This window comes from Falco cherrug, chromosome 12, assembly GCF_023634085.1.
Source record: "Falco cherrug isolate bFalChe1 chromosome 12, bFalChe1.pri, whole genome shotgun sequence".
NCBI lineage: Eukaryota > Metazoa > Chordata > Aves > Falconiformes > Falconidae > Falco > Falco cherrug.
In genome coordinates this window covers 15,825,059-15,848,889 of record NC_073708.1, presented here as the reverse complement: position 1 = coordinate 15,848,889, position 23,831 = coordinate 15,825,059, and the positions used below count along the sequence as shown (strand labels likewise).

At 40.4% G+C, this 23,831-nt stretch overlaps 1 protein-coding gene across 2 annotated transcripts in view; it reads left to right on the top strand.

Annotated features, from left to right (window-relative positions):
- SLC44A3 (solute carrier family 44 member 3) overlaps window positions 1-21,596 on the top strand; it is a 40,671-nt gene extending 19,075 nt beyond the window's left edge. The window contains exons 11-16 of one of the 2 annotated variants that reach the window (XM_055725007.1): window positions 5,191-5,347; window positions 7,852-7,935; window positions 17,488-17,625; window positions 18,100-18,336; window positions 20,155-20,253; window positions 21,340-21,596. In XM_055725007.1, the coding sequence (XP_055580982.1) occupies window positions 5,191-5,347; window positions 7,852-7,935; window positions 17,488-17,625; window positions 18,100-18,336; window positions 20,155-20,253; window positions 21,340-21,345 (721 nt within the window). In that variant the 3' untranslated portion in view covers window positions 21,346-21,596. The other variant, XM_055725006.1, reaches the window with a different exon arrangement.
- The last annotated feature ends 2,235 nt before the right edge of the window (window positions 21,597-23,831 follow it).

Below are 23,831 nucleotides of genomic sequence, written 5' to 3'. Positions count from 1 at the left end.
TGAAGAGAGTAGTATCCTGAAAAAAAATTTCCTCATAAGTATTTTATACTTTCAGCTGATTGTTCTGTTTCTTTATGCCCAGTGATGAGATTTTCTGATCTGTGAAAAACACTGGCATTTTAAGGCATATCTTCATTTTGTATTGAAGGAATATGGTGATAATCTCAATTTGTTGGAAAATTAGCCCTTGAGAAGGGTGATGTGAGAGTGAGTCAGGGAGCCTGGTGGCAGAGGGCCTGGGGACCCTGGACCCTGGAGCACAGGCCACAGCTGCCCAGGACCATCGGGCTCAGGTGGCCAGGAAAGGAGGCTATGGGCTTCTCCAGAACTGGGGTAGCAGGTTTCTGTTGATGGTCTCTAGAATGTATCCCTGACTGTTTCAGCTGCTGATGGAAGGGCCTCCTGCTGCAAGGTTTCCAAATGGTCTGTGCCCCTCTGCCCTGCAGAGACAGCAGCCCTGCTTGTTTCCCCTGGATTTCCCGCGGCAGCCAAAGCAGCAAAGCTGGCAGACGTGGTAACAGCCAGTGGCCACCGTTGAGCTAAGCAATGTTTTGTCATCCCCTCCAAGAAACCCAGGCAGGACGGTGTTTAACACTTGTATCAGGAGACTGTCTCTGCTAGGATTCTCTATGCAGCCAACAGCCGTGCCACCGAACTGGTGCTAGTAAAAGGGCAGGTCAAACTTAAAATACTGCTTTTTAAAAGGTTGAGAACTGCAGAGCGATGTAGTCTCACACTACTGGTTTACATGCCATGATAAGACCTGAAAAGGGAGGAACTTGCATTTCTTATGTCATCTCCTTTTTCCTGTTGAAGCTCTCAACACAAGTAACTAGCCTAGCTGTTGTTCTGTGGGTGGTGGGCTGCTCTTCTAAGCAAATTTATTTAAATTTTAAATTTTTTTCAAAAAAGCTTTACCTCAAGCTTTAGCAATTGAGTCAGCTTTAGTGGCTAAATCCTGAGGCACTAAGGGTTTGTATAAATTGGCTTGCTTGAGAAAGCACAGGAAAGAAAAGCAGTTTTGCTGACTTACTGGGTTGCATGCTGCAAGGCATTTTGGTACGATACACCATCTAAATCCCCAAGGTAGAGACACTGTCTATATCTTCTTCACACAGAGCAGGGAAGCACCTGTAGAAACCACTGTGATAACATTTACTGCTCTCTTAAGTCTTCCGCTTTCCAGCTATTTTTTACTGCTGCAGGAACCGGCCACAGAGTACAGAAGGTTCCTGCACCCAATTGTATTGAAATCTTTTTGTACATCTACTGTCAAGCCCTCCTCTTGCTTGCCAGGTGACATGTGCTGTGTTGAGAGTTGTGCTTGGAAGGGGCAATGCAATTTTTCTGCAGTGGTAATCCCTTTTCCTGGCCCTTAGGCTGTCAGCACAGATCTGCGGACACAGGGCAGTGCAGGAATGGGGAGAGGACGGTTAGCTGCAAGAGCAGTCGCACCATCAAGGGCAAGGGTTATCTCAAGCTGTTCCAGCAATTCTGAGCTTGTCTGCTCTGTGTTTTTAATGTATTCCCTGGGGCAGCATCATAAAGGCATGTCACAAGAGTTTGTTTATGATACCTCACAGAGAGGCTTTCTTCTTTGCTTGTAAGTGCTCCAGGGAAATGGCACAGCCTTCCCTGCAGCAGTCTCCTTTCACAGCACACGCAGCAGTGTGCTGCACAGCCAGCAGCCACGCTGGAGCGGCAAATGGGGAGGGCAGGGGGGGCATGTTAGCTGGATTAGTTTTAAAGGTGACGTATGTTTGACCTGTCATACCACCACTGAAAATGGATTTTGCCGCCTTTTATTTCAGATGAAACGTGAATACATGAAAGATTTTATTAATTTATTGAAATAAATAGAACTTTTTTGCTTAATGGTTATTTTCTATGACTTGTGGAAAGGTTTCAGTCTTTTAAAAAACCTTCTTTGTTACTATTGCTGGGCAGCTTCTTCCCTCTCTGGGATTAAAGGGAGGTGGTATGGTAACTTGATCCACATCACAGGCATCCGTGTCATGTCCTGTCTGTGTTTGAGCTTATTCAGTAACCCAAATGTGTGTATGTCACTGCACAGGGTTGAATTTAAGGAATTATATAAGCATTTGCAGGACTGAGGTTTCCCCCTTGACTCTAAGGTGTTCAGCACTACAACTTCCGATAGATTCACTGGGCGATGAAGTACATACATCTCCCAGTAAGTCAAAAATCCAAGTTTATGGATTTGCACCAAAGTCATTGAGAGATGGACTAGGAGCAAATTTTTAAAGGATTTCTCTTCCCTTTTCGAAGATGTCTGCAATATTTATGGGTATCCTTTGCCCTACTTATGTACTTGACCTAACACATGTGAAAGAGACACCAGCGTGGATGTAGTCAGACCTGTCCCTTGTGGTTTTGAGAGCAGATAAAAGGGCGCTTGAGGTACAGTCTGTGTGTTCTCTGCTAGTCTGATAATGTCTCTTTTATTACAAATCTTGTAATTTATTATATTTGTTTAAATGCTGCGATTCCTATTTACTTGAGGAATATATGATCCATTCCTTAACTCTTCTGAAGTATTTTACACTAAATCTCTTTGTAGGTGGTCTTTGAAACAAATGAGGCAGGACTGAAGAAAACTATAAGTACAGCTCTGAAAAGAAGGAAAGGCTTTTAAAGAAATGCTTTTTTCCCTCTTTCAAAAGTCTAAGTCTTTTGGGTGTGCCAAAATTACATTTTTTTTCTTTACATAAAGAAGCATTTTTAAAATGAAAGCTGAGAAGTATATGTGATCATTTGATTCAAGAAACTCAGTGTTAAGGAAGTGTCACAGAGCTCACAAGAAAATAAAGACAATTGGCAGCACTGAAGAAAGAAAACTGTTAAAGAAATGATGTGGTATTGAGTACAGGTTCACAGGACTTTGGAATAGGAATGTTCTATGTAAATCAAGCAATTTGGTGGTAACATAAAAGAGGAATACCAAAGAGGAAAAGCAAGCTGTGGCCCTGCTGAGTCTTGTAACCAGTTCTATCAGGCAGAGTCCTGCTTTTCCCCAATACCTTGTGTGCATGCAGTGGAGTCTGCACACAGAATTCGCTGCACCGTATGAACTGCCCACAAAAGTTTATGCGTATGCATGACTCTATGCTTGGGCTAAAGTAATTTCAGGATTGCAGCCATATAATGTACAAATCTCGGTGAAACTTCATCCTTAAGGGTAATTGGGTGTGGATGATTGAGCCAATCTTCAGCTTGTTTAGAGTCAAAAGCATCATCTGTTGTGTTTAGCTAGCCATTTTCCTATGTTTCTTACCCTGAGCCAGAATTACAAGGAAAATCTTTGTTCTTTTTCTAATCTGTTTGGAAGCAAAGGAAGAAACCTTGTCAGACCCTGTTCTTGTGAGAATTCCTTTGCTAGGAAAAGCATCCGAATGTGGAGAAATTTACCTAAACTTGACATTCCTACTCATTAATCAGTCCTATTAAAAGTATCAAAAACCTTCTTCATTTTTCTCTTCAGTAGAAAGTCGATTATTAACACAACAGTAAACTTTGTCCTTTCTGTATTTCTCACCTTTGGTTAACATTTAACTTGCAGAAACTTAATCTCTTATATTCTGAGATCTGACAAGACTGTCATATGTAAGGCAGTGTGCGAGGGAAAAGGAAACAATGGTGCTACATGGATAGAATAACTCATCTATGTTGTGATGTATACAGAAGTATCACAGAAACCTGATGACTTAAAAAACCCCAAACTACCTTATTCAGTATAAGATTCCACTATCCCCCAAGCTGTTCCCCTAGTTGGAAGACCAAAAATAACAAATGCAGCAAATGATTTGCTGGAATTTCCTACTTAAAATAATGTGGTATATTCACATATTTAAATACAACTTCATGGCTGCAAAGTATTTAGTGTTTTGAATGGACTGTGGCGATACTTTCAGGATTCTTGCAGAACTGTGATACCCATCTTGATATAGCATGTATGATTTAAATCCTTGCTGAAGTGAGGACTTAATAAAAATATAGTCGCAGAGCTTTTCAGTCCCAACCAGTCACTTTTATCACTGCCTTTTTATTTTTTCAGTTTCTTGTGCAAGCTATTAATTTTTCAAGGTAACGGCGGTTTTGAAGGAATCACTTATGAAAATAGGACATCTTATTTGTGCTATAAGGTCTGATCTTTACTTAACTATTTAGTCAAACTGCTGCTGGTTCTGTTGCCTAAGGCAAATTTTTCAGGGTTGGGCCAGCTGCTGAAGAGTTGCTTTATAGAAAGGCTATTTATGACTGGTCAGTATTTTTTTTTAATGCTGTGAAACATTTTTTCAAGGTATTTATAGTGTTAATCTATTTGATTATTTTTTTCCCCCAGCATTTGAAGAGGGTGGGGGAGTGGCTTTTAAGTTCATTTCCTGGTTTTTATATAAATTCTTGAGAGCTGTGTCATACTACTTTCTGTAAATGATTGACATTAAACTGACCTTTATAAAGGAACTAAGAGAATAAAACTTGTTTTTAGGCCAATTTTTTGTCTTTCCTTTTCAATTTTAGGAAACACATTATTTCTCCAAAACAATACAGGTCAGTGTGCAGTATATTTACAAGGTTTTTAGGCCGAATTATAATTTTAAATATATAGTGTGATACTCCTTTTTTGTGTATTCTATTTTAAACAAATCCTGCTCAGTGAAAAAAAAAATGTACTTATGTGAACAAAATTTAAATGAAATTCAGCCAAATCACAACAATAAAAGTAGATAGTAGATTTCAATTTTACACGTAGAGAGCATATGATACTTTTTCTAGTTTTAATTTTACTACATAGCGGATTCATTCTTTCAGACTAAAATCTTGCAGAAACAACAGTCAAATAGAAGATTGCGGAGAATAAGAAAAGTGATAGAAACTGGAAATAGGTATTCAAAGAAGTGTTCTTAAATGTTGTTCACTTAAGGTTTTTTCTAGATCTTTTTCCATTACTGGATACATCAAAACAGTCATTGCTTGAGAATTAATCCAATATAAGTTATACACTTGACGGCTTTCCTCTGGACTAAAGTGAACATTCAGATGAATTCGGTAGGAAAACTGGAGTTGTTCAAGTTTAATTCTTTAAATTTCCAAATACTGAAAAAGATACAATGTATTTCTTCTTAAATAAGTTTCTAAAAACTTTTTTAAATTTTTTTTTCTTTCTAGAAATAAAAATAGCCCACCATCTCACCCAGTCCTGTCTTCCATATCAGTTCTTTTTTGCTATCATCTAGGAACTGCTGTAAAAGGCTCGTTTCTAATCACAATACTGAGAATCCCAAGGATTATTCTCTTGTACCTTTATAGTATCCTAAAACAAAAGGTAGGTGTATACTTCTGTAACACTATAAAAATAGTAGTTAGAAGGTGAGATTCATGAAAAAATAGCGTGAAGAATATACTTCTTGCTTAAAGATGGATGACATGATGTAGATTTTATATTTTATACCACTTCCTTCATTAAGAAAGCTTCCCCCCCAACTCAGATATCAGTACTTCCTTTTTTTCTGTCAACTCAGATAACTTTAAAAGCAGAAAAAAATGACATTAAAACCTACCTTTATTTAGTGTTTGTATATAAAAGTTTTTATTAAAAATAAAGGGAAAATTTGGCAGAATGCTCTATTTAAAAATTTTGCATCATAACTCTTAAAAAAGCAAAGGTAAGAACATTAATTCTTGCATATAAAATATCATACAGAAAATATGTCGTCTGCCTTGTAATGGGAGTTTATAGAAAGTATGTATGAAATAGGAACTATTCCAGATATTTGTGTAGGATCCAAACCACATCTTTTAAGGTATATAAAAAATATAGCTGGGCTATTTTGATTGTTGCTTGCCTTCTTTCTATCTTTCATACATCTCTGCATCTCTTCTCTTGTGCTGAAAACATACCACTGCAGTTAGCTCTGGCACTTTGGCAAGGACAGAGGACTGTCATGACTGCACAGCTCTGATTTTAGAGGAATAGTTAGGCAAAGTTTTTAAATTCAGGTCTTTCCTCTAGAGCTTACCTTGGCCTTCAAGCATGTTATGTATAGTTATAACAGGGTATTTATATTCCCCATCCCTGGTACCTATGAGGCATGAGTATGGGGTATAGTTTGGTATTGCTTAAATAAATGCCCCTTACCTGAAAGCTCTGTAAGTGTCTGGGTTTATGTCACTTTTGTGCGAAAGCCTTTGTTACAAAGCTCGGTGTGTTGGGTCAGCTAGGAACTTTCTTTAAAGATGATAGATGAGATGAGCTGGGCTAGACAGAAGATAGTTTTCTACCTCTAGAGGAGGCAGAATAAGCAGTCTTGCTGGGTACACTGTTTTGCAATACGAATAGCTGTAAAAGATTTAACTAGCAAAGGAAGTATTGTGTCTATAGCAGTGCACTACGAGCTCCTTTTGGTCCAGTTGCTGAGCATTCAGCTGAGGATGTGACGTGGCCCATAGCCGTAGCTGCTGCTAAAGAGGCTATAAAGTGCTCTGGCCACCTTATGTCCCCTGTCTGCTGAAGGAGCCCCCCCCCCAAGCAAACTTGCTCCTTCCCATGGGAGAAAGGATAGGCTATGGCCCCTTTCCATTGAGGCTGTCTTCCACAAAGGGCCAGAGTAGTGATACTAAAGGATGGAGAAGTGATGCTGCACCCGTGTAGAGCTCACCCAGACTTTGCTACCCATGCAAAAAATGCTGCTGTTTCCTGTGAACAGCAGGTAAATTCACAGATGTGTTGTACACAGCTATCTTCAAGCAGAATCAGAGAAGAGATGGCAGTTGAAGTCCCTTGCTCTAGGTTTTTAATAAAGAGTACTTACTGAGATTGATACAGTTTTAGTAAAATCATCTGTCCAGCAATACATGGCAAGATTAAAAGTATTTCTTTGCTGTCAGGAATTTGCATGTACAGTTGCCATTTTAAAGGAATTATTCCTGGAATATTTTCAAGAACTTCTTTGGAAAAAAGTTGGGAGGTTTGTGGTTTCTGCACAAACAGTGGTAGCTGTGGGGACCTGAGGTTTTCATATAGCTCTGCTTTCCAAAACAAAACAAAAACATTGTGACCTCTGGAAAAAGAAGGTTAAAAAGTCTCAAGTATCACTGAACTGAACTTCCTTTTGCTGAGGAAAACATCCAGTTATTACATTTGGAAGGCTACCATGGCTACCAAGATGCCTTTTTCTTGTCTTGCTTGGCAAAATCTTTATATGATGAACAATTCTGAGCTTATAATGTGATGGGGGTGGGGGAGGGGGTGGAAAAAACACTGAGCTTTGCTGCTGTTTTTTGTGTATAATTAATATAGATTAATGGTCTGTTCTAATACATGCTTCTTCCTCCTGTCCTGAAAAATTAATGTATGCTCTGAGTCAATACACACACGTGTGCATACAATTCCTTCTGCCCATTTTATTTTTGTTCATTAGGGTACCATTCATTTCAGAACTGTGAATGTTTTTTGATAAACAAAAAAGTTAAAAATCTGTCAGTGTACTCCCTGATCACTGCAAAGTACTGTAAGGGTTACTGACTTGCCTGCCTGTTTTGTTCTCCAAGCAGCTGTTAGCTCATAAAGCTGCTTGCAGCACTTATTTTCTTTTCCCAGAGAAGAATCTTCCATCCACAGGAAGAAAAAAAAAAATGCTCAGCTCATCAGTCATTAATACTGAAGGGTCTGAATTAAAAACAGTTCCTGTAATCCTAAAGGAAATATCTGCTGCCTAAGTGAATGTTTTATTAGAGGAGTCAGTCACCTGAAAAACAAGTTTTTCTAAAATAGCAGTCTGTTTGGGTCTAATTCTGTGTCCAGTAACCAAACATTTCATTCTATTGCAGGAGAGTGCATGTGCAAAGTGCCTGTTCAAGTGCTGTTTCTGCTGGTTTTGGTGCCAGGAAAGTTTCTTAAGATACTTTAACCAGGTACACTCTATCATCTCTCTCTCACTCAGCTGTCTGCATACCTAGTCTAGAAACCGTGTGTGAATGCTAGCTCCGCTTAGCACGACTAAAGCAACATCCAGTGCATGCAAGCCAGAGTTTCCTGCTGGTCACCTAAACTAAACGAACACGTTTCAAGTGTAGACGGAACTTGTTGCAGGGAAACAGGGCGCTGACAAACATGCACGGTGCAAAACTCTAGAAAACTTAATACAGCTTGAGACAACCCTTTCAGAGGGTCATGTGCTGTTTCTGTAGGTAAGACAACTTAAGGTTTTGTTGTGCCAGACAGGCTACTGAAATACAGAGGGTCCAAGGTGGAAGGAAGCAATGAAGAAGAAAGAAACCCGCCTGGAGATGTGTCATTAAACTAGATACAGTATTTTCCACCTGAATAAAGTCCTGAATAAAGAAACTTGAACTCCTGGCTGATTTCCATTATCAATATATCTGGGAATATGATCTGTGATGAAAAAGCCAGATGATATAATACTCTCTTTCTTTGAAAGACATCTTTGTTTTGTTAGCAGTTTTGTTTCAGAAGTGGTTTTATTAGAAATGGATGATTCCTGACATGCAGCAGTTTTTCAGATACTTGACTCCTGCTTTTTCCTTCCTGATCCCTTTCTCCAAATGTTTTCCAGCTCTATATACATCGTTGTAAATAGTTAATTTTTCTTTTTGTCAGTCCCCTTTTGTTATCTCTGGTGACTGTGGTATTCTTAATGTGAAAGGGAATCAGATGTTCCTGCTGATTCCTAACTCTGACTGTTGTGTTCTTTGTTCTCATTGCTGAGGGTAGCAGTGAAGTAAACAAGGCAATTCTGATAAAGGGTCTGACTTCTTCTTTAAAGTAGCTGCATAAATTAAGCTTAATCTTGGACAACTATGAAGAGAAAGTCTTTCACTTCTGCCTGGATTAAATACTTGTGCAGTGAAGTCCCTGGTTCTGGACAATGAATTTTCCAGACTTACATTTTTAGGTAGATCTTATGGTCGCTGACTTGGTGAGGAGTCTCAGAGTTCGTTTTGACTCCAGGGTTTCCATTTGTAGTCACCTTTTCCTCTTGGCTTCCTGCCTTTCAAAGAGATATCCAGCATCCTAGTGTTTACTTTCTCCAGCTGTTTTATGCTATGTGCTTGTTAAAAGAAGAATTAATTACTGTAACGTTCTTCCTTTTGTTTCAGAAGGCTGTATTGTAGTTTTTGTTCCCTTAGAAGATTTCCTGTTTCCTGATCTATTGTAGGCAAATTTCTGGTTTTATATGAGTTGTGGTTTTTAACCTAATGGTCATAATAGTGTGTTTGCTGTTAGATAATTGCCTGGTTGAACATCTTTTTGGCAAAGGTGATGGTGTTCCAAGTGCTCCAAGTCCAGGGCAATTTGGGCGAGGGTTAGAGGAGAAGAAAAGCAAGAACACACTTTAAGATTTTAATAGAAATTTTATCTGTATGAAGGGCTAACATTGGTCTTAGATTATTGAATTTCACAGACTAATTAATGTATCTAATGATTATTTTTTTTTCTATAAAGAATGGATTCAAGCCTATTTCTTTAAAAAAAATTGGCTAAGGCTGAAAAGCATTGTCTTCAATTTTGTAGTATCGGCAGCAAAATGTAAAGAGGGGAAAAAAGAAAAAAAAAAAAAAAGACAAGCTTGCAGTTTTAAGCAGCTTAACATACGGCTTGATTAACAGAAGTACTGAACTCTTAAGAGCCCTTACTGAGATCAGTGAAAGCTGCTGGGTACAGCCTTGACATTTCACATGGATGTTAAAATGTGGACTTGGGAGGGGTTAAAAAATTGCTTATACCTACATTTCTAACATTTTTGAAAGTATTTTTTGGTTCAAATTTTGAGTTTTGTGTGAGTTGAAATGACTGAAATGTGGGACAGCTTTTACAAAAAGTTGGTCCAAAGCTCATTGTGTGAGTTAACATTCCTTACTATATTTTTGCCTTTATTCTGGTATTACTTCCACTGTAGTAACAAGCATATAGCTACCTGAAACTCTTAAAAAAAAAAAAAAAAAAAAAAGAAAAAAAAAAAGCAGCCTTCCCCATCACTTCTGCGCTGTATTCTTCTTGTTATATTGCTTAGATGACTTAAATTCCTTCTCCTCCTTCATTCACAAGTTTAATGAGGATTAAACAGAGCCCCTTGTTTTCCCTCTGGGAAACTTGCAGACGAGAAACAGGTGCTGGAGGAAGTAACGCTGGTGACAGCGCGAGCTTTGTTCTTCCCATGCAGCTTCAACTAAGTGCTCTGTTACGTTACCAGAGTACTTTTCGGGCTGTGGTGCCATCTCTCAGGTGGGACTTAGCACAGAGTTTGGTAGTTTCACGCATCCTTGAAGTGACTCATTCTTTGCAGGCTCAGCTAAATTTTATTCAGCTCTCCTGGAACTTAACTGAAATGGGGAAAAAAGGGTACCCTGGCATCTTCCCGCCGTGACAGAGCGCTGTGCTAGATGCTGACAGTTGGCATATTTGCAGTGGCAGTTGTTGGAAGAGGGATAATGTAAACCCAGCGTCCTGTGCAGATTGCCATGTGGATGATTACATTCTGCCTTCCTAAATTTCTCCTGGATTTGCAACTGGATCCTGTGCTAAACTGTGGTGTAGCGTTGCTATGTGCTGTTAAACAGTTCACTCCTTAAGCTGTTCCATTTCAGTCATGGGCAAAGTGATTCATGTGTGTGTATAATCCATTAGTAACAATTGTAAAGCACTCTGGGTTCTATCTGGATGAAAAGTGCTTTGTGAATATAAAGTCATTATCCTTACTTGACAGTTCTGTTTGCCAACACTTGTCAGAATTACCACAGATTTTTCATCTTCTGGCTCTGATGGTTTCAGTATGTTCCAGATAAACATATCCAATCATCCCAAGTAAAAGCTGGGAGATTGAAATTTGTCTTCCATAAAAAGAATATACTGTGTTTTTATTTAATGTGGTTTGGGACCTACAAGGTCTGTCTGTCTCCTGCTTTCTTAAATTGTAGTGGCAGTCTTAACTTTTGATACATCAAAACGCTCACTTTTTTCCCCCCTTTACAGCCTTGTTGCAATGACTGTTTTTTAAACAATATATCTATTTCAGGATAGTTTTGCTTTTCTGTGTCTGCTTTGGGTTCATCCTCAGCCAGCTGGCGAGCAACCGCTCCACAGCCCCTCGTGGATGTCTGACGGAGCTGCTGAGCAGTGTGCGGTGTCTGTGCTTCCACCCGCGCAGTTCCTGCCGTGCAGCCTTGCGGGCCCTGGGCTCGCCGTCACTGAAGGCAGCGATGTGTTAGTTTGCATGTGCTGGTACTGAGACCCTTCACTGATACTGAAAACCAGCAACTGTCTAGCGTGAAAAAACAGAAGCAAGTCTGTCTAATGGTCATATATCCATGGCCATTGGTTGTCTCTTAAGCTTTGGGTGGAAGCCTATCAGGAGGTTGTGGTTAAATGCCTTGTGGAGAAGTGACCTAGATAAAACCAAAATTAATGCATGCTAATGTAAGCACAGTTCTCCTCTGCACTGCCAAACACACTGTGCCTCACCCATCAAGTACTTCTTTTTCTTCCCAAAAACAATACTGCATTTTAATGTTACTGGAAAAATTGATTCTAGATGTTAAGCTAAATTTTCAATCATTTGAAAATACAGTTGGCTAAAATGTTCCTCTTCAATGAAATTACATATTTTTGCTTTCCCTCTAGAGGCTTTATGTATGTTATAACAGGAAATAATTCTTAGGTCTTTACTTGCTCCATTAGGGTGAATCGCATAGGGGATAGAGGTGAACAAGGCTGACTAATTCTTGCTTTGATACCTTTTGCCTCTCCCCTATCCCATTTAAAAAAAATAAAAAAAATGTTGGGATTTCAGAAATCCTAAATTAGAACATTGTCACATTAACTGCAGAAGCCACTGTAAGCACCTCCAGTAACGATGTAATCACGATGCAATGGGCACTTAAAGCAGGATCCTTGTGGTCCAACCCCTGTAGCTGAAATGGAGCCCAGGCGTAGCAGTGTGATGCTGCAGGAAAGGACACCCAGCTGCCCTCCGAGGAAAAGTTGGGTTGGTCCTGCCCACTGGGTGACAGCTAGGGAGGGAGCAGATGACCCACAGAGTAGGAAGCAAGGAAGGTCGAAGGACAAGATTTTCTCCACTAAGTCCAGACTGCAATTTAAAGTGGAATGGAAATAAAGGAAAGTTGTGCTTCTTGGACTGCTTGGGAAAACCCAGGAGGCTAATGAAGGTTTTCTTACAGATGGTAATTAGCCTAAGAATAACCCCCCTCCCTGTTTCTGTATTAGCTGTTTGCTTGTCAGTTGGAAGTAGGGAAGGAGAATACTCTCCGTGTGTTTGTCAACCACGGGACAATAAATAGCTGTCTGCTGACAAGGCTGCAGAAAGGGCAGATTCAGTCCTGGAATGTGTGAGATTAAATACTTGCACCAGGAAGAGGGGGATAAACGGCGTTGTGCAAGTTGCTGGTTAGGTGATCAGCCTTATCTCGCGGCGGGGGGCTGGATTATCCTGATGTGTCTGCTTTCACAAGTGAAGGCCAAGAGCAAGCCCGTTATCCATCTGTGAGTGTATCGAGAAGAGAAATAGCAGGGAGGGGTAAGACCTAAGACAAGATCAGCAAGAAGAATCAGTAGATGTAAACTGTTCACGAGTAAATGTCTGGAAGCTGGAAGAAGGCTCCTGAGGACAAGAGGGACAACTGTCTGGAATAGCTCCAAATGTAAGGGCTGGGAGAGGGAAAAGCCCTAAGTAGTTTAAAGAGGGGGCTTTCCACTTAAGAGAAGAAATTGTATAATGTGCTAATCTGGAATAGCCAGGGACCAGAGTGGCTGAAAGTCCCTTCCAGTCTTACATGTCCACGTCTCTTCAGTGGCGCCTCGCAGGCCCACGTTGCTCTGACTTCCCACCACTATTTGAGAGGCACAATACAGCTTTCTCACCGGGCCGCTGACTGCTGTACGGCAGCCACAGAAACGTCACTGACTCTTGCTGCCACTGGATTTTGTTTTCTGAGGGAATTCCAGTGGCAGCTGTGACACTTGCAAGCTGAGACCCTTCGGAGTCCAGCCCGAGCTGCGCAGCATTGCACTGGGTGGAGCTACCCCGGGCAGCCCCGAGAGAGATGGCAGCAACAAGGTCACGTCGGGATGAAAACACCAGCAGAGCAGAAAAAGCTCAAGTGGGATGTGAGACCAGCGTGTCTCCTGCTTCTTTTTTAAGAAGGTTCCGTTGCTATGGCAATCCTCTCTTCCCCAAGCTCATTTTATTAAAGCAAGCCCTAGAACGGAGGGCTGAATTCAGCTGTTACACAAAGTGGCAATTATTCTCAACAATTGGGGAACTTATGGCCTGGATCTGAGCCACAGCGCCTTTCTCATGAAACTAGCAGGTCAATTTTTCCAAGACCCTTGACATTCTGTGTTGTGAGGCACAGAAGGATGTATTCTTTAAATAGTTTTTTTTGCATACTGTGGTATTTGGAAATATGTAAACATTCACATTCCTTATTTATTCATCCTGACACTGAGAAACTAGTGTCTAGTTCCCAGGCTCCAAGCCAGAGGAAGCCTGTGTTCTTCACAAAGGTGGTTCTACAGTACCAACTTGCCGGTGCAAGGATAAAGACTGTTCCTGACCCCCTCTCCCTCAGGCTGTCTGACCAACGGTATGCTATCTCTGCCATTATTACTTGCTTGTCCCCATAGCAGAGACCACCACTGTAAAACATCGATTCATTAAGCAAAGATAAAAACCATAATAGCTATACTGGGCCAGACTGAGCCTCCGTCTAGCTGTGCCCCATCTCCAGCAGTGGCTGTGAGTGAATGCTAAGGTAGAACGCGTGTGCATTTCCCTGTCCCCGTGCTGTTTCTGAATCTGTTTTCAGCCTAGGGACGTACTGAGCTGAGTATGTTTTCTGTGTGTTTGATCACTCTCGGTGGATTCCTTTTCCCTGAACTTTCCCAGACTCCCTTGAGCTCATGCAGCCTTTTAAGAGCTGAAGCATCCTTTGTCCAGCAGTTCACAGCTTACAGACTTACAGTAAGAAGCAATACCATCTGCTTTCAAATTTGGCTCCTGCTACATCCTATGGTCCTCCCTCTGCTTAGTCCTTGTTCTGGAAGAAACAGTGAGCCATCTAACCCTACCTACCCTCTCCACATTTATCCTGATTGTGTAGCCTTCTTACCACATCCTCCTTCAGTCGTCTCTTTTCCAGCCAGAACAGCCTGGTGTATACAGTTGTTCCCCAGACAGAAGACATTCCATACCTGGATCATTCCTGCAGCCCTTCTTAAATGTTTTCAAGTCCACTAAAGCTTTAGTGCATGGGAAAAGAGAATACTTTCTGTAGAAAAACACCTTTAAGTAACCTGTTTGTAAATGATGGCAGGTTCTTAACTGACCATGGTCTACCATCTTGGCCTTCACAACTGTTTCCTCTTTGAAAGGGATTGGGTTGTTGCAACTGCAAAATGAATGGGATATCTAAGCTTTTTAGTCCAAAGTCCAAAATTATTTGCAAATACTGGTAATCGCTTGTGTGTTAGGATAAGGATGAGAAATCCCTTGAGTTCATTTCTGTGCCATTCTGAGTTTCATGGAAGCATAAATCTGCTTAAATATTAGACATGCATTTTTAGTATTTAGTTGGAGCGTGTAGATTTCTATGTGGCTGGATGGGATCAGGGTATGGGGTCCGTATGGGAAACATGGGAATTACGAGAGAAGTGCATGGAGCCACAGTCTAGGCTGAACAAGAAACCCTCCAAATATTATTTTTTTTTCTTAGAAATGTATTTTTTGCTGAAAGGTAGAGATCACTTGGCAGAGTCCTTAGCTGGTACTAGTAACATTCTTGCTTCACTTAGGCCAATGACTAGTTCTGTAGCCTTCACCAGTTCATTTGTTTGTGTCTCTCTCATTCCTTCTGTAAGGTTGGGTTATTACCTGGCTGCCTTTCTTGCTTGGATGTTATGACTAGTTGATACTTACATGATTTGTTGAAGTTGTAACTGTTATAAAAGCCATTCTTTATTAACTGGTTTGTAACATGTCAAATCCCTATGCAGGTACTATTCGGTGCCCAGCATTATTTTCAGTCTTTCCAAGATAACTGTTCTAGTTAATAAATATCAGAAATTCTTTTCATTGTGCATTCCTCAGATACCAAAGTGGCTAATTCAAGAGTCCAAACAAATGGTTATTTATTTTAAGTTTGGAAACAATGTTTGTGCAAGTGCATATGCATTTTCAACATTCTTTTTCATTTTTAAAACAGGACATTTTTTTCTATTTATAATGAGTACATAATCTCTGTTTAGTTTATTGGCAAAATTTATACTGACCTCACCAGATCAGGATCTGCTCTGTGAATTGAGTTTTTAAGGGACAGAAACAAACTTAGAAAACCCCTTTCCACTTTGTGTCTCCTTTTCCTGGCTGTTAATGGGAGTGATGAAACAGATGTAACTTCTGGCATGTTATAGATAGGTCTATCCACGTTTGAAATATGCAGTGACAGCTACAGGCGGAGGACAGAGAGGGAGCTTGATTTGAGGCCGTCTACCCTACACCTGTGCCCCGGGGAGATGGTGGCCACAAGGCTGGCACTGGCCCTACTGGCGTGCCTGCTCTCCTGCTGCCCCACGGCAGGCGCGGGATGGCTGCAGGCACCTTGCAGACCTGCCAGGTTGAGTGAGGCAGGTGGGACAAGGATGCTTCTTTTTCAGAAGTGTAGGCAAAGGTATTGTAGCCAACACCTGACCGAGGCAAAGAGTACACCTCTGCCGGTGCTGTTCTCCTGGGGGAAAGGGCCAGCGTCAGAATAAAGGAAAGTCATCACAGAAAGCATTTTTTCCTGCTTAGGAATGAAGCAAATTTGCTTGTTTAAATAGAATTTTATGCAGATACTCTACATGTTTCTGTAGTGTTCAGTGGAGTCTTTGATTTTTCTTAGAAAATAAATCCATGGTCTGTGTTTATACTTTTTCCATCTATGCATGTGTTTGCTACTACGTAAGTACAGTATTTACAGAGTGTCACTGTTTACTTCTACTCTTGGTTTTTTTGCTTGTTATCAGAGAAAAAAAAATAGTCATGTAAAAAATAAATAATATCCACAATAAAGAGACAAAGGATCTTTGCATTTAATTTCTTTCTTTCTCTGTAATGTTTTAAGATAGGATCTCTATAGCTTTACTACACAACAGTATGTGACAGAAATGGCTATGGGGTAAAACGACTCTGCAGAAATACATTTTCTCTGCCTTCAGATATCTGAGGCTATTTGATATTTTGATTTGTAAGTAAGAAAACACAGATTTTTCAGCAGGAGCTGTTTTGCAGTAGGCCAGTATAATTCACTTTCAGCAAACCAGTTACGGGCTTTTTTCACTTCCAGGTGAAGTAGAAAGTAATCTAAGCACCAAGTACATGTTGGGGTGTATAAATTCCTTCAGAACAGTAATCCCTTGCATATCGTGGTTCTTACTGACCGTACCAGACGTGACTACTGTTTTGTGGCATAATCCACTTTCTAATATTTTGAGTAAAGGGAAACTACTCAGAAAACTTGCTGGTAAAGCACAAAGCATACATTTCAGGTGTTGAGTGATGGTTTTCATAGCTGATCTTTTGGACACAGTTTAAAAACCTTGTTGAGAAGTTCCATAAATGGGACATATATGTCAGGTTATGCACAACAAGTGCTAAAATAATCCAATCCATGAAGGTAAATATTGCATCCTCCCCATCTGTCTTAGCAAATTTCCACAAAAAGAAATAGTCTAAAATTCTCAGTACATCAAAAAAAATGTGAGTGCCCTTATTGCCTGAAATTCTGAGGGGTTTTTTTGTAACATAACATGCGCTGGTCTAGTCCAGGGTCCTTTAGCTGCTCTTTTCCATTTATTTTCACAATAGGTGTCATCATCCATTAAAGGGTTTATTTTATGACTATAGACAAAAGCTTGACTTCAGTAGCATAGGAATAGTTTGAAAAGGCCGTGTATAAAAGCTTTTTAATCATCAACTCCTAATTGACTTGATAATTACATAACTTGATTGTTCTTACAATCTTACTTACTTACGTAGTTTGCCAGCAGTCTTGGAGATAGATTCATAGAAAATAAGGAAGTAAGTTTGTATAGCGTGACTCCAGGTAAGTAAGTGTTTTCTGGTAATTGTGTCATATTCATTAACAAAAATCAGGGTGGAGAACTTTGGTGTTTTAAAATAAATTCTGTAAAGGTGGGTTCAGAAATTTATTTAGTCACTGTTCTGGCATTTGCTAATGGTGGAAATTATGTAAAAAACCCATTTGAAGTTAGAAGCGTAGTTGTTATAGTCACTTAAATTAAAATTGCCATATTATGCAAAATAACTCTTTATATTCATGAAGTCAATATTTCCGAATAGAATGTAAGGCTTTGAATTTTGCTGAAGTAAAATCAAGATTATAAGAGTCTTTCCTTTCTCACTGCATTATTATCTTCTTTCATTTCAGCATGCATACACAACTACAGCCATAAATGGGACAAATTTTTGTACATCAGCAAAGGATGCTGTCTTTATTTTGGCGAAGAATTCTGCTAAACTTACATCCATTAGCTGTTTTGGAGATTTTATCCTATTTCTAGGAAAGGTATGAGTAAGAAGAGTATTCTGTAAGAAAGAAGTGAAAAAACAGGGTTCAATTCTCTTCTACCTAAAGCAAATAAGGTTTCTCTCTGTTAAACTCAGTGTTGTTAATGGTGTAAACAGAGTCCAGGAGAGAAGATAATGTTTGAGGAATTTAATTCTTTTCATAGTCTTTACAGAGTTATTTTGTTGTATTACAGCAGTGTCCTTGGCCACTTTGACAGTACCCATTGCAGTCAGTCTTTGGTAAATACATAGTAAAGGATTGCCTCTGCCCTACAGAATTTACTCATTGAACTGAACACAAAGTGTGAAACTGTGTGATGCCAGAAACTGCATAGCTATCTCCCAGACGAGATGTGCTGTTAAAATATCGGCTGTAATGGATTTGCCTTAGGGTTTGGGGGGGGTTGTTTTTTTTAAGAAACATTTCTACATGATTAATGAGGCTGCATTTCTCTCTCGCTGCCCTTTACAGGTGTTTGTTGTATGTTTTACTGTTTTTGGAGGATTAATGGCATTTAACTACCATCGGGAGTTGCAGGCTTGGGTAGTCCCCCTGTTGCTGGTTGGATTTTTTGCCTACGTGATGTCCCATAGCTTTCTGTCTGTGTTTGAAGTGACAGCGGATGCCATGTTCCTTTGCTTTGCTATTGATATGGAAACAAATGATGGCTCTGCAGAGAAGCCATACTTCGTGGATCAGGAACTGCTGGTAAACCCCAATAATAACAGCAAAGATATCTGAGCCATTCTAAGCTTTTGGGGGACTTTTTCTTTCCCCAAGACCTAGAAGTTTGAACCCCCAGCCCATGCTATTTCCTTTCCAACACCTTGGAACAGGCTGGGCTCAGGGATACAAATCATAAGTGAATTTATGAACTGAAGTAAATGGCTCCTTCTGACTCCTGTGTGCTAGCTATGACCTGCTGCTTTCTCTTAGACCATGCCCTGTCAGTAATGGCTGAATTTTTAGGCTTTATTAGATATATGTTCAATATATTGTTGGTAATTAAAAATATAAATTGATAGATGAGATAGCTGCAAAGATTGATCCATGGGGTGCCCTAAGATTAGATTTTTATATTTGTTGTGACCTGCTGTACAGTGACGAGCAAGGATAAACAATAAGGAGCTTCTTGTTGCCAGCAGCAGGTCAGGGATCCATCCACATCCTATGGATGCTGTAGTTCTGAACAAACTTCATGCAAACCCAAGTTGTTCTGCTTCATACTTACACAGATTCTTTTGCCAGAATACTGTCTTCTGGCTCTTGATTAAATTCTTCTGCCTCTGGACTGATTCTGTGTCTTTACCCTCATAGTTACTGTATTGTGTTACAAGCATTTCCATAGAGAATCATTATATAGCTAATAGTGATGGAGAGCTTTAGTTAATAGCTGTACTGATATATATGTGTATATATACGCCATCCCTTTCATATTAAGAGAATATCTGAAGATGCAGATGTTTTTTTCCTTTTGTGCTATTTTTACTAGTTCAGTCTTTTCCTTCATAAACCACGCAACAAAGAAGATTTTAGTGAATCATGAAAAACAAACTCAGCAGCCAGAATAGCTCATATGATACGAATGTTCTGGATGCGTTTCTTCAGGACAGTATCAGAAGAACTGCTTTGTTGGTTTTTTTTAATGCTGCTGTTAGATTCCCTATAATGTTCATAGAATTTTGTTGAAAACAAAACCCAACAAAAAGGCAGCCTAAAGACAGGCTTAACCCTTTGTACAGAAGAAAGCAGATAGATATTCTTTGGCTTTGATTCAAAACAGTACTTAAGCACATGTCCCGAATAGGAATATGTTACTAAATGGAAAACTCTGAAGCCTTGACCTCTGTTCTCCCTCTGTTTTGCCAAATGCTAAAATACGTCTAAAGCCAATTCTCCTTCATGAAACAGGCTTTCCTTTCTCCACTTCCAAAATTTGTGGTAGTTTCTTTTTAACTCTGGTCTTAGTTTCTTGTAATTAGCCATGCCCTAGGGCCTCGGGTGAAGAGAGGATTTCCCACAGGGGTAAGAAGTCTTCCAAGCAGGGCAGGCTGTGTAACCTTGTATGGAAAAACCGGGGCTAGCATATCCAAACTCCTCCTCGTTGCATGATCAAGAGTAAGTTTGCTTACATAGCCAAGAACTTGGAGTTTCCCAACACATGAAGGCATTTGACTTGGTACGTCTGTGTTACTGTTGGGTTACAAACATCTGGGGGTGGAAGGGAGGCTCCGTGGCCCTCAGGACAATATGTGGCAGTGGGCGGAGAGCTGGGTGAGGGATTTCAGGCAGCCGAGTCCTCATTCCTGTAGTAGGAGATGTAACAGATTCCTGGTTCACCCTGCTCAGTTGCAGTTATCGCCCTTGCTGCCTCTGCAGAGGCCCTCCTGGTATCACTCAGTGTCATCCAGCTAGGAACCAGCTGCAGTTTCTTAGCCCCGGGCTAATTATCTTCCTTTACTAGGTATTTTTATTTACGTAATGGTTTGCATTCCCGAATGATCTCACTCTGTTTTTTGCTTGTAGACCTTTGTGAGTCAGAGTAACAAGTTAACAGAAGGGCAAAAACACAGAAGCATGAGACCTTTCCAGGATAATGAAGATGGGATGGAGCTCCAACCTATGGTGAGACTGGAATGTGAGATACGTATTTCTCTGCCAGCTAATGTGTTTGCCTTTACATCCCAGGAAGCATGGACGTAGGCTGTCTTGTATCTCCAGTTGTCGCACAGCAACCAATATGCTGTACCCAGTATCCCGTTTTTCCTTCTATTGCTTTCCCTCCTCAGGAAACCCTCTGCTGATGCGACATGGATGTGTTCTCATCCTTCTTCCCATTCCACAGCGTGCCCAGCAGAGGAAGAGAAGGATTGGACAAAGGCAAGGGGGTGGGAGATAAATATTATTCAGATAGTCCTGCACATGCCCACTGTAGCAAAGTCAGAAGAGTGGTCGCTGTTTGATTTCATGCTGGAGCTGCTGAGGTTCCAGAGCTGCAAGATCAGAGCTTAGAGGCCTTCCCTTTCCCCCCTCACCCCTTTTTTCTTTTTTTCTCTTTCTTTTCTATCAGTGTATATGTTTATTTACTCTGTTTTATGCTGGGGTAGAAAAGCTGAGGTGCCACACCCAGGCTTGGGAAAGTCCTGAGAGAAAATGCTCACTGACATCTGAAAAAAATATTGCAAATTGCCCAACCTGAGAAGCTGCACCAGCGAGTTCAGCAATGGGGCAGATTTTCCCCCAGCACGGGGGGGCCAGGCCAGGGCTGCCGAAGAGATTCTGCAGCAACAGCTATTCTGGCTCCTACGCTTGCTGGACACTGCTACTCGTGTCTTGTGCCCTCCGAGCTGCTGCTTACACGTCTGTGATTTTTCTTGGTCTGCTTTCAAGAGGTACCAGGCTCTAGTGAACTGTCACGCAATCTTGTGGGCGTTCTGCTAATTGGCAGAGCACTGCTTCAGTTTATTGCTACAGCGAGGGATAGTTGTGCTTGGGTTTTTTTCATTGTTTGGGTCTGTTATTGCATTCTTCAGGAATTTTTTGCTGAGCCCAGAAACTGGGGGGATGTGGGGGATTATTCCCTGCAAGAGGATTGTGGATTTGAGACACAAGAGAACCTTAATTATTTTCCCTGTTTGCTCTTACAGCATTTAAATGCAGTAACAGGACTAGTGCTACACATTATTTGACTCCTTTTTTCTCTCTTTGTAGGCTTGAATGTGAAGTGCACCAGGAAGTATGAAGGCAGACCAGCAATAGCAAAAACAGTCCTAGAAAAAAAGTAAAGGTTCCCAATACCCCAGGAGAAAGTATTACTTCTCTAAATCTCTGTTGTACCTTCTGCACTGATAAAATGACACACAATTTGTTTGTATGAATAAAGTATTTTGTGTGTCAGCACATCTGATTTTTATTAATATACTTGTTTTGATTGTCTGAAAGTTAATAAACAAACTCCTTGTAAATTTCTATGTTGTCAGAGTAAAAATACAAAGTCGACAAGATTGTTGAGCTGTCCTTTTTAGCTTTTTGGTGTATCAGCTAATATGGGGCTTTTTCATGCTTCTCTGGGAACACTGGGCCAGTCATCCCTGGACCAGTAAATGCAGAAACATTTGCAGAGGCACTCTGAGATTACTGTTTCCTGATGTATTCTGTACATCTGAACAGCCAGTGCAACCAATTAAGGAACAGCACTGAGCTCATTGATGGAAATTACCATTGATAGAAATTCTCTGAGTCAAGATAATTAATGGTTTTGAGGTAAGTGTCTGTCTTTTAATTATGTTCTTTTGAAAATGGTTACAAGTTAGTATCATAAACTATCCACTGGCTCATCTCCAAATGGCAGATGAGGAATAGTCTTTTTTTAAAAATAAACGACTTTCCCTTTGCAATTGAAAAGACAGAGCACAGAAAAATTTGTATCTGGATTTAAAGCTTGACAAAGAAGTAGCAAATGAGCAGTAGCTGGACAGAAATGAGATTAAAGGATGTTATGAATAATACTTTATAGAAATGTTAGCAGTAACATGGATGTGAAACCAAATATTATGGAGGAATGTAGTACTCTAAGGCTCTAGTCAGCAGAGGGACATGGTAAGTGTAGACATCTTTAAAGAAAACAAGTCTGTCGGCATTTTCGTGTGAGCAGTTTTGAGGCTTGTTTAAACTTTGTGCCTGGACCCCGGTTACAATACACTCGCAAGGGCTCCACCTCACTCTGAGTATGAGGTAGTTTTAGATTTTACTCAGTGGCACATGATTTTATTCTCTTTGTTCAAAAGCTCCTTTAACATTTTGTTTGAGGTGGGAAGATGACTTTGACCAGGGATTTTGGTAAAGTCCACATCAGCATAGGAAGTGGGACGTCACTGCAGGTAAGTGACTCCTAAGCTGCCATAATGAATAAATTGATAAACCCTTGATTAGTCACAGCTTGGAAGTGACATGCAGAAAAGCTCACTGATGGCCTGAATGACAAATCTGTTTCAGCCAAGTACTGTATCTGATCTCCCACTGTTGAGACTAGTTATTTGCTCGGGAATGCCAAGAAATACTAGCTTTTTATTCTTCATTTAATTAACTTTTGTCTATTTCAGTATGAGCCACTTGAAGAAGTTGAGGAATATGGGATAGATGACGGAGAAAGAAATAGATTAATTACTTTCTGTTTAGTAGGTGAAGCTGATCACCTACTGGCTGTGACTCGCTACCTCTCATTATTTAAAACTACGCTTGGGTGCTTACGGTGTTTGGTTTGGGGATGCTGTGGGAGCTGACGATCACACCAAGTAAGCAGTAGCTCTAACCATGAGAAAATGTGCTGATATGCTACTTGCAGAGGGGCAAAACTTTTCCTCTGCCACAGGTCCCACTAAGATTGCTTCCAAGCAGTGGTGTCTCCACAGTGTAAAAATTATGTTTACAAGTTTTTAAAGCATAGTAGGTTCACTTGGAAGTTAAAGAAATTCTTTTCTTGTTGCACACTGGGGTTTTTCCTGTTTGTATTTGATACTCGCACTGCATGTTTTGGCCCTTGACTCAGGAGCTCTCTGGTGGAAGAAAGGGAGGGAAATTTTTATGTAAGTATATCCTCATTTTCAGACAACCCCTAGATGATCTCCAGAGGTCCCTTCCAATCGCAATGATTCTGTGATTCCATTCATTGCCATTATGATGTAGCGTCATTGCCTTCACTGTAGCTCCCGAGTGGAGAAAGGACTCTAGACATACTAAACATTTTGGTTTGCTTTTTAAAGAAGGAAGGTACCAAAATCCCAATTAAGCTGTATTTGATTGCATTTCATTTAAGCACTGCTGTACTGCCCATAGTCCGGAAATTGCAACTGTGACAATACGTTTTGAGAATCACGTATATGTTTACAGAAGAGTTACAAATATATACCTTTTAATTAACTTTTGTACACAAAGGATAGCTTTATAGCTTTCAGGTGCAACTCAGGACCTCCCAGCCTTACATACATTCCACTAGCAATTGTGTCAACAACCTCCAGCTGTAGCACTCCTGTGTGGCAGGGGTCATCACCTGAACGAAGAGGTGACCTACACCTACAGAAGCTGATGCTACTTAGTGCTCGTTTCTCATTGCTGTCCTCTCCTGCAGGATACTGTGGCCAGGCAAACTACAAAGCAGGTTGGAAGGCGGCGGCGGGGTTGGATGTAGGCACAGCTCATACAGA